This window comes from Durio zibethinus, chromosome 21 (assembly GCF_047325235.1).
Source record: "Durio zibethinus cultivar Kanyao isolate XHJ-2024 chromosome 21, ASM4732523v1, whole genome shotgun sequence".
In the NCBI taxonomy this organism is placed as follows: Eukaryota; Viridiplantae; Streptophyta; class Magnoliopsida; order Malvales; family Malvaceae; genus Durio; species Durio zibethinus.
The window spans coordinates 7,083,635-7,095,198 of NC_143182.1; the positions used below are offsets into that span (position 1 = coordinate 7,083,635).

Consider the following 11,564-nt stretch of genomic DNA (forward strand, 5'->3'; position numbering starts at 1 on the left):
CCATCCAAAAAGTCTTGGAAAGAGAGAGAATCATTCAAGTAATCTAGTTAATGACTACTTTCTTAATTTGAAATTTTTTGAGATATTATTTTTAGGGCTCAATTTGAAATCCATTGAATTGTCGGTGTGAGATCAGTTGATGTAATGGCATTGGACATTCATTTGGACGTTTGTGGTGTGGCATGATTAGTGGCTTTTAGCTGTTGACCACCTTTTTTGTCTTTTTTGTTTTGTTTTTTTTTCATTTTTACCATTTAAATGATAGTGTAATTACAAAAAAGATTTTTTTTGTTACCATTTATTTAAAATAGTAAAATATTTTTGTTAATTTGATATAATAAAAAATTTATTTGATGTATATTATTTTTAATAAATGTTTAATTATTAATAAAATTATAATTTGGTATAAATTAATTTAATAATTTTATAAATATTAAATAATTTAAAACTTTATTATTATATATAATTTTAGTTTAACATTTTTAATGATCTTTTTTTTATTGTAATTTATGTCATTATTACTACTACATTTATATCCAAATATATATATTCATCAATAATTTTATTTTTATTATTATAATAATTAATTTTAACGAAAATAATCTCTTCGTTCATACAAATAAAATAGACTTATTTTCACCTGTTGTTGAATTTGTTAAGATTAGCAACCAATATTATTCAGAAGTCACAATCATGAGTGACCCTAAATTATTATTTTTTGTTTTGTTCTCTCATTATTAGTTCATCCTTAACCAATGTTTTTTTTTCTTTTGTTGACAAAAGAAAAAAAGTGAAAGAAATTAATATAGTCATAGAATTACCAAGGAGACAAAAATAGAGGTGTGGAAGAGAAAGAGCAGAATGTAATACTAATATGGAATTTAATTGTTTAACATTTTTTATTTAGGAAGAATTTATAGTTTATGCGTTGTTAATTTATAATATTATAAATTATTAGTAAATTATATAATAATATTTTATAAAAAATTAATTTAAAATAAAATTTTAAAATTAAGTGTATTTAATTTTAAAATTTTTAAAATTAAATTTTATGAAATATAACTATGTAATTGTATTTATCTACGGATAATTGTCTCGAATATAAAATTTTTTAAAAATAAAGTTAAAAATTACATTTTAATTAAAAAAAAAAGGATTACAAAACATCCTGTTCGAAAATTTAAAAAAAAAAAAAAACTTAGGGAAACACATATTTATTGTAATCATCATTTATTATATTGCTTTGGGTCAAAATCATTTATTATCGTTTGCGTAACGTAAAAGAAAACTAGAATTCGTTGCCGGGTGGTGGTAATTGAAATTGCTAGAAAATAGAAATCATTTTCGTAAGAAAGTTCTGGTCTCGCACCTAAGCAATTTGATAATAGTTTATTAGATTTTGGAACACATACATTGTCGGTTAAAAGAAAGAATATATATATATATATATATATGTTTTGAAAGAATAGTTTTTTAAATACACGTGAAATAATTAAAAATAAATTTATTTGAAAAGATATAAATATTTTTTTTCCTTGTTATTACTTTTTTTTTAACTTTTTTTCAAATTCTAAAAAAAAAAAAAAGTGACCTAGTAATCGAGTCACTTTCAATTTTCCCTTTCAAATGATTGTTTTTCTTGCATAAAAGTACGGCATTTGAATAATTTTTTTTCTTTTTTGAAGGAAGGTAAAGTCTATAACAAGAGAGAGAGAGAGAGAGTGGATATTTGTATCTTCTTTAAACATTTGAATAATATTTGTTGAGAGGTTGTAATAAACTATGACCATATATAATATTATTCCAGTGAAAAGGAAAGCCCATATATATTATTCAAACAAAATAATGGTTTTATAATTTGATGTTTATCTCATCAATTTATTTTACGAGTATTATTGATAAACTCAAATCAATCAATGTAAAGTCCTTTGTAATTTGCATATTCGACTTATTATTAAAACACTTTTACTAAATTTTACAAATTAATTAAGCATATTTTCATTAGTGTAATAGCTGGTTATGCTAGCAGTTTAATTAACTTATTATTGCTTAATTTCCATCATTCCTTGAAAAGAGTGTAAAACATATTACGATTTATTTGAATGAATAATAAGATTGGTTTTAACGAAATTAAAAATAATAATAGAGATGAGATTAATTATTATAATAATAAAATTAAAATTAATTATGAAAATATATATTTGAATTTAAATGTAACGATAATGATAAGTTAAATTATAGTGAAACAAAAATGACGATTAAAGATATTAAATTAATTTTATATGTAATAAAATTTTTATATTATTTAAAATTTATAAATTAATCATAAAATTAATAAATAAGTAAAAATATTAAATTATTTTTATATCAAATAATAATTTTATTAATAAAAATAATAATATAATATAATAATAATATTTATATTTATTTATTAATTTCTTATATAATAAAATTTATATGTTATATTAAATTAAAACAAATAATTTCATACTTTTTTTAAATTAACAAAAAAAAAAAAGAAGGCATTGGCAATTGTATTTGGTCAAGACTGAGAAAAAAAATCTCAGTTGTCCACTAGTGTTATTATCACGGATCGAGACTTAAATTTTGATTTACGCGATTTTAGGATCTGGACATCCACTCATTCGAAATTTCAAATCAACTTATTTATCACGATTCATACTATTGTAAGATATTATTCGTTCTGGTCTCCTGACCTCATGATTTTGTCCTATAAAAAATGTTTCATAAAATAAAAGTACTGTAAACCTTTATATATCATAGTGACCTTCTTTTTATATCCAACGTAAGATTCTGGATTCTTTTTTAGATCCGTGACATTCTCTTTCACCAAACCTCGTGATACCTTCGTCATGGAGGTTGACCACCATATCTACCTCCCTCGAGGCGTTTGGTATGGATTGAACGGTTTAGAGTTGACTCTGATACCACTTGTTACAAGTCGATATTTAAGCTCTAACTCGTACGACTCCATGACTCGAGCATCCACTCATCCTGTGTCCCAAATTAGTCTACTTTACAAAAGTGTGAACCGTAATAGATAAATTGATCTGAGACGACAAATAAGCAGATACTCAAGTCCTTCGAAACTTAAGTCTAAACCCATGATACTATACCTCTCTAGTTGGCTACCGGAGACATGGGTCGGTGCAATGCCTTACCGAAGGTAATCTAAACGAGTGATCAGCGTGATTTAAACCAAAAGATGCATCTCACTGCTCCAAATTGTCCCTCCTTTTGAATCCGAAGTGACCTTTAGTCTATTTAAGACATCATCGAACTTAAAATTTAATTTAATTGATTAATTTAATTATTTTAAAAATATTTTTTAAATAAATTTAACTTTTAATATCTATAATTATTTATTTAATTTTTTTTATAAAAAATTTAATTAATATGCTTCATCAGTAATTGATTAAAAATTATAACCGAAAACCTTATTGTTTTCTATACACAAAAAGAGCAAGACAAATGAATAATTTTGAGAAAGAAATAGAGATTAATAAGACTTAAGCCAAGATTTGTTTTGGCTAAAATTAAGGAAAAAAGAAGAAAAGCCTACCACTGTAATCTGACATTTCTGTGTCCTTTTTCAGAGGGCCGGAGGAGGCAATGCAAATTAAAAGTTGAATTTGAGAGAAATGACGATTCTGAATGAAATGCGTTTGTTTGAATGGCCAGCCACTTTGTTGGAATTTTGACCATTTGAAAATAGGGAAAGCTTTCACTTTGATATGCCATCCTAAAAAAGGTTTGACTTTAACGATGTATGCATTTAAACAAGTTTACCAAGTCAAACTCTGTATCTTTAGCGATAACGTTTTTGGATTGCTTTTTCAACAACTGATTTTATTTTATTGGATAAATGATATATTTTTTATTTATCCAAGCAAGGACGAATAAAATCTAAACATGCGTCGTATCAAAATTAAGATTTAATTTTTTATCTATATTAAAATGAGATGAATATTAAATTTTGGAGATACCAATAAGAATGGATATAGTTTTAAAATTTTTTAAAAATAAAGATAAAACTCCAACTTGTATTTTATTTATTTAATAAATAAAATTTTATTTAATAATACAATTTTTTATTTTAGATAAATTAGCCTGCAGGGTTAAATGATTTTGCAGTATTTTATATTTGGTAAAACTAACGATTCTTACTTTGCATCTCCTTCTCTCTATCGCTAAAAAACACTTTGGTTTATTGTTTATTGATTGTGTTGCAATATTGAACTTTTCACAGATTAGGTTAGATCAAATATATTTCTATTTAAAATATATATATTTATAAAAAAATTACATGTAGGTGCAGAATAAAAAACCTATAAAATATTTAGTTTTTATTTTTTAAAAAGTTACATGTACAGGAATTTATCATACCTACTAAATTTTTATGGCAATGAACATGAGGATAAATTTAAATATTTATTGTATATGGATACCGAGATGCATATAACGTAAAAAGCTAAAGATGGATATGAAAATGTTCTAACCAGTCCAAACTCGTCTCATTGATATCCCTAATATAACATGCTACAAAAATACTGTATTGATTTAATAAAAACTATACAGAAACATATACAATGTAAACGGTTAACGCATTTTACCTTAAATGGTCGGTTCTGGCCATAGTTTCAAACCAAATCCAAGAGAAACAGGCGATGAACCAGGTATGTCTCAAACTTCAAAGTTGGTGAACCGGATAAAGTAATGCTTACTGTTGAGGAGCATTGCTGATAGCAAGTTCTCTTGGTTTTGAATTTTATTTTTGGCATGTGGTATTTTGTAAGCAAAAACTCCCTTTTCGTTTCTCTCAAATCACTTACGATGGGTTGAAACTTGAAGATTGCAAACATATACAATGTAAACTAAAGCTTCTTATAATCTGAATAATGAGTCAAAGTCATCAAAGTTTACGATCAAATTGTTACCTAATCTACATGATAAAAACCACATTAAAGTTATATATTTTATAATTCTCAACTTATAAAAAACGGGTCAAGTATTTTCTTTTAAATTACCTAAAGTAAGTGTATATTTTCTTTAGCATTTTTCAAAATTTACAGGTCAATTTGGTCTTTAAAACTGTTTACTTTCATTCCAATAATTAATTTACATGCTACCTTCGTGGTCTTTTACTTGCTTGGTTCATTCATCATCAGTTCCTCTATTTAAACCCATTTTTCTGCTTTTGTTTTCGAACCACTCAACCTAAAAAATACTAATATATTTCTTAAATTCCTTCCTCCTTTCTCCCATCAGCAACAATGGCCCACCTTTTCACAAACTCAATAATCCACAGTACTACTTTCAAAGTGTTTGCTATTGCTTTGCTCTTAATTTTTGCTTGTCAATTTGCTGCGGCTCGGGTGCTTCCTCCAGATCATTCCCCAGTACCTCCCATTGGTTGTAATCCAAAAGGATTCATCCCCACACCTCGCAACTGTCCACCATCAAAGTAATTATTGAACTTCTCTGCATGCCCACGTTTTTTACGCCATTCTCTAACAAACCAAAAAAATTTGAAGCTATATTTTTATTGAATCCATATTTCGATCCTTTTCTTAGTTTCTTTTTTTCTTTCATTCGTGGTTTCTGTTGAACTTGGGTTGGAATAATTCGTATATATAGATATACGTAAGTAATTATTCTTTTACTTTGGTCTCTTATTACTCCTTGATCATATGTACTCTATTTTACAATTGAATAATGATCTGTTGAACCAAGCTCCCATCAGTTAAAACTTGAAGCTACATTTTGGAGATCTCTCATATGGGTGGGGTGGTATTTGCAGGATGGTAAGGATTACATCCCCTTGTGTAGCTCAAAATTATTATGTAGCAAAAAAGATAATTATTAAAAAAAAAAAAGCTTAAGGAATTAAATTTGGATAAAGTTCTTAGGTTGAAATTGTAATACTTTCCTTTTGTAAAAATATATGGAATAAAGGTTCTTGTTTGTCATGAATATTCACCATCATCATATTGGAAATTATAAATAGTTATCCCTTTTTTTTTTTTTTCAATATTTTGAGAAGAGATAACTTATGATCAGCTCTATCTATCAAGTTGTTAATTATGTTTTAAATAATCAAGATATAATTCAATATAATCATGCATCCCATCTCTTTGTGAATTATTTTTTTTACTGCAAAAGAGTGGTAGAATCACTTACAATTTTGAAGCTCTAAGCTTGCTACTCCTAATAGGTTTTCATATGCATTAAACGAATCAAATTTGTTGAATGGTTATTTTTAACACACAATGAGTATCACCTTAACTAAAAGCTTAGTTAGCCAAATAATCAATACAAAAATTTACCTCTATAAATATACATTAATCTATACACTCTCAACTGTTGACATTGATAAATAATATGATAAAGAGAATCCTTTGAATGAATAGAGCCTATAATTTTTTTAATCGCCAATAGATAATCTAATTTAATAATCACTCACCTAAAACCTTTCTTCTAAACTAATTTTAGTTACATCTGAATTGCATATAATAATACATCCTTAAGCACTGAATCATATCCAATTTTTTTAACAAATCCAAATATTTAATAATTATCTGAATCCGATGAATGCCTCATTTACCAAATCAATTGATTTAAAAGAAGCAGTACCATCTACAATAATTTTAATAAAAGTAGATAAAGGAATCAGTAAGGCTTGTTTAATAAAAATAACTCCTTTAATCTCACGCTAATCAAAAAATCCTTTAGCCATGTCCTTGACAATATTAAGAATATAATCAAATAAAGAAAATCTTAATTAAAATATGCATTTAGTTCTTCATTTCCAAATATTTTAGCAACCAAACGTTAACAAAATCCATCGAAAATCACAAATTTGATGTAGAAACTAAACTAAATGTAATCAAACTGGCTTTCAAAATTCAGAAACAAATCAAAGATCAGATAAAAAGAAAACCCACGTAAGTGTGACACAGCGCGTTGCATTAAATGTCATTTTTTGAAAGTGGAGGCTTGAAGCTCCAGATAGCCTGCTTTATGAGAAAAAAAGAAACCTTTAATTTTAGTGTTTAGGGTTCAATTTTTAATTACTTTAAGTACCAAAATTTATAGATTTTTTTAAAGATTTTTTAAATTTATACATTATCTAAAAAAACCATAAAAATTCAAATTTAAATATTTTACGTATAAAATTTAAACTTTAACCATTTATGCCAATTCTTATTGACTTTTCAACCCTATATTGCTTTAACGTATTTTGACATGTGAAAAGAAAAAGTCATTTAAATTTGTAGGTAATATCATGTCATGCAACTAAGTTGACTCTTCTAACTGACGCCACCAACCACCAAAGCAGAGTGCCTGGATATATGGTGAGTAGCTGGCATAGCGCCGGTATATAGTTTCTGTCCATTCCCAATAGTGTGGCATGTGCCTTTAATTTAGTAATTAAATTCCATATATGTTTCAGATTAGTTCCCACTTAGAATTAAATATTTCATAATCCAAGAGTTGGAAATTTCGACTTTCAGGTATATACACATATATATATATATAAAATATTAAATAAATTAAACAGTTCATGATACAATATAATTTAAGTATCGCTTGTTATTAAATAATCGAATTAAATCAAATATAATATATATATATGTATGTTATATTAGACTAAAAATTTTTAAACTCATAATTGATACAGTACAACCCGTTAAGGATAGAGCTAACACGTGTCACGTGAATTAGCACAATATGATACATAGGTCCAAATGTACCTTGTCATATTAATTCATAATTATTGCAAATGGGTTTGAGTCTGTTGAATGTATTCATATTATTTTTTATATTTTAATGAAATTATATTTATTTTTTGATAAATTGTAAAATAAAATTATATTAAATAATTTACTTATTAAATATTTAAATTATTAATAAATAAATTATATCAATATATAAATTATTTTTATTTATTTAAATTTATGTGTATAAAAATAAATTAACATTCATTTCAAAGTTATATGATAAAAATCTTAAAACTTATAACATATATATAAAAAATATTTTAGTTGTAAAACAAAAGGATGGATTGATTATATGAAGAGGCATAAAGAAAAATATGAGATTGCGTTCGTTACTTCTAATAATCCCACACTAACAACTCTTAATTAGCATTTTAATACACTTTAAGTGCATTTTATTTTTCATAAAATAATTGACATAATCAATTAATTAAATTTATAATGCGATTTGAACAATCATTTATTTTTGTAGATGAACTTTTTTATAAAATAATTTTAAGAAATATTAATAGATCATATGTTTTAAAAAAAAATTTATAAATAAATTTAATATCTAATTTATCAAAAAATTTATTTAAATTTTTACTTGCTTTTGATATTAGATAAGTCGATAAAAGTTTAATTATATGTGTAACATTAAGCATTACATCCATGATGTGTAAATTTTTTTAAATATTAGGATTGAATTTGGGAGAATAGACGATTCTGAATGAATTGCGTTTGTTTAAATGGCCAACCACTTTGCTGGAATTTTGACTTTCGATAAATTAGAAAGGTTTTAGTTTGATATGTCATCCTATTAAGCTTTGACTTTAACGTATACGCTAGCAATAAGCCAGATATACATACATTTAAACAAGTTTACTAACTCAAACTCCATATCTTTAGCGATAACGTTTTTGGATTACTTTTTCAACAATCAACCTGTTTTTATTTTTATTCGATAAATGACATTTTTATTTATCTAAGAAAGTATGGATAAAACATAAACATGTCAATCATATCAAAATTTGACAAGAGATTCAAAATTTTATTTAAATTGAAATAAGACGAGTATTAAAATTTGAAAATGATGATGGGATGGAGATACTTTTTTTTTAATTATGAAAATGAATAATATAGTGTCTGTAATTTATATATATAGTTAATAAATAAATTTTTATTTAATGCAGATATCAATTTTTGTCAGGTTAATAGTTTTATGTACAAATTAATCGACTTTCGAATTTATTTTCAAGTTTTCACAAGTCAATTTAACATTGATTTTTGAGCTATGAATTGTTGATAAGAACTCCAAGGCTAACTTTGAAAAGCAATCAAGTTATAATGGTCTGGAATTGAGTGCAAGATATTGGGCCAAAATCCATTACAATTTGTATGGGCTTAAAATCTTACGATCCAAATTACTTGGGCTTCAACTTTGAAAGCCCAAAATTCAAGCCCAACGCTAAAATTCAAAACCCATTTGTTTTGAAGCCCAAATTTGTTAATTATCTTAAATAAAATAAAAAAGATAGAAATTGATATTATAAGCAAATAGTAATAATTGATCAAAGAGAGGTGGATAAAATGATATGATAAGCAAATAGAAAGGGATATATATATATATATATTATGTGTATATTGCATTGGTCTATAATAATTGATAAAATAGAGATCGATAAATCTATATTAATCAAATAGGCAGCAAAGTTAGGAATACAGTATTAGTGTAGTTGAGATAAAAGCTAAAATACTAAACTACAACTAGCTATGGTCAACTTCAGGTACGGAAGTTCAATTATTTTGTGAATGTGTAAATGGCTAAGCACTTGCCAGTCGCCAGATCCGAAATTAAGCGAAGAACCATGGCATGAGATTAGCATTAAAAAATGGTTCGCCGTATTTTTTTTATGTGCAGTCAAAGATATCGGCGGTGATTCTCGGCTTCAATGTTCATACTCTGCATTTGCCACACGATCAATCCAGGTATTTATATGCACAAGTGGAAACTCACTCAGCAATTCAATCAGCCCAGGAAGAGAGATAGAGATAGCGAAATCTATATGTCCCAGTGTCCTGGTAAGGCTAATTACGTTTATTGTTGCTTTTATTTTTCATTGGTGCTTTTTGCTTGGTGACAAACTGACAATAATTACTTTCTTTTAAATGAAATTTTACGGGGGAAGGACTAGTGGCAAGAGCTCCTGGGGGAAAATGGAGAGACTGCGTGGACAAAGATAGAGAGGGAGAATCGTAATGTGGGCGCCATAGTGTTGCTGGATGGAACTATTCAGTGACGAGGGACTTCAGGTGCGACAGGGCCTGGGTTTGGGTTAGTTAAAAGGGGCAGGTGGTTCGAGTTCTTACTATTGGATAGATGATGCATCTTTTATGATGGATTACTTCTCCAATGTTTGGTTAAGATAGAAAAATATATATTCACTGCCATAATAATGTAAAACAACTCTGATGTTGGTCAGTTGGGATCATCATATCAAGAATAGATAAGCATGTCTTTCTTCCAGAAGAAAACAGTGTTATGAATTATGATTGTCATCGTCTCTCTCGTATTTTTTTACTCCTGAGTTCTGATCAAACCAGAATCAATAATGGCTGATGGCTAGGCTTCAGAATATATTGGTTATCTTGTCAAAAAGCCCAGAAACCAACATTGGGCTCTCTTTGGGCTGCGTCATAAAAAGGCAGGTCTTTTGTTACTTTTAGGCTCAAGTCCAGCAGGCTCGTGAACAAAGAAACTATAACATGGACAGGATCAATTATCAAGCTGAGCCTAGATGCTTATCTCTATCTTGCTCCCAATGAACCGTATAGATTGGTACTAATTTCTTACCGCAGGTCGTTTAGAAGTAGTAATTTCGAGTATTAGCTTTTTCTTTATAGCTCATTTTTACATTTCAAAAAAATAAAAAACAGAAAAAAAAGACTATGTTTTCGGTCCAATTTAATCTTTCTAATGAAAGTAACGAAATTGCTTTAAAAGTTGGGCAAACAAGCACTTAATGAATTAAGCATGCGTACACATAAAACATATAAAATCCTTGACTAAATGAATTAACTAATTTGAGAGACCATATAAATTATCAATGAAATGTTGTCAAATTATTTCAAAGTAACAATTTTAAGAAGTTGATTTTGTTAGGGATAAGTAAATGGTCGGTTCGGTTTGAAAAAATCAATAATCGATTTAATCGATTTTCATGTAACAAATAATTGAATCAATCGAATATTATTAAATAACCGATCATAACCGAATCGATCAAAATCGGTTCGGTTTAGTTGATTCGATTAAATAATCGATTTATTTATCATTTTTCTTCATATTATGAATAATTATTTAACCATAAATTCAATTCAATAAAATTCAAACTCTAATATCATTCAAACTAAATTACTAAAGAATTTAATAATTTCAACAATATTTTACAAAAAAAAAAATATATTTATCTCAATTTTTTTTATTTTTAATTATTAAAAAATTGGTTAATTCGGTCAGTGCGGTTATCAATTTTAAAAATCGAAAACCAATCGAATTAATCAATTTAACAGATTTAAAAAATCAATTATAACTAAAATCGAATCGATTCAACCAAATTCACTCAATTTCGATTAATCTAATCGATTCAAATCGACTTTTGCTCACTCCTAAATTTTATATGATTTTCCTTATATCTTTAATTTGATTTAACCACGATTACATATTCCTGTTACTTTTTACTCTATATGACAATTACATATAGTTGACTTATGTCCTGTTCAGTTAGA

At 26.6% G+C, this 11,564-nt stretch overlaps 1 protein-coding gene across 2 annotated transcripts; it reads left to right on the forward strand.

Annotated features, from left to right (window-relative positions):
* Positions 1–9,495: 9,495 nt before the first annotated feature.
* Positions 9,496–10,761, forward strand: LOC149512823 (uncharacterized). 2 transcript variants are annotated; one of them, XR_016331488.1, is made up of 2 exons: positions 9,496–9,860; positions 9,968–10,761. XR_016331488.1 is itself a non-coding variant. In XM_089750673.1 (2 exons), exons 1-2 carry the CDS (start codon positions 9,591–9,593, stop codon positions 10,076–10,078), a joined length of 375 nt encoding a protein of 124 aa, XP_089606799.1. In that variant the 5' UTR covers positions 9,496–9,590; the 3' UTR covers positions 10,079–10,761. The 2 variants fall into 2 exon arrangements, 1 of the variants encoding a protein (XP_089606799.1); XM_089750673.1 differs by having other exon boundaries at positions 9,974–10,761.
* The last annotated feature ends 803 nt before the right edge of the window (positions 10,762–11,564 follow it).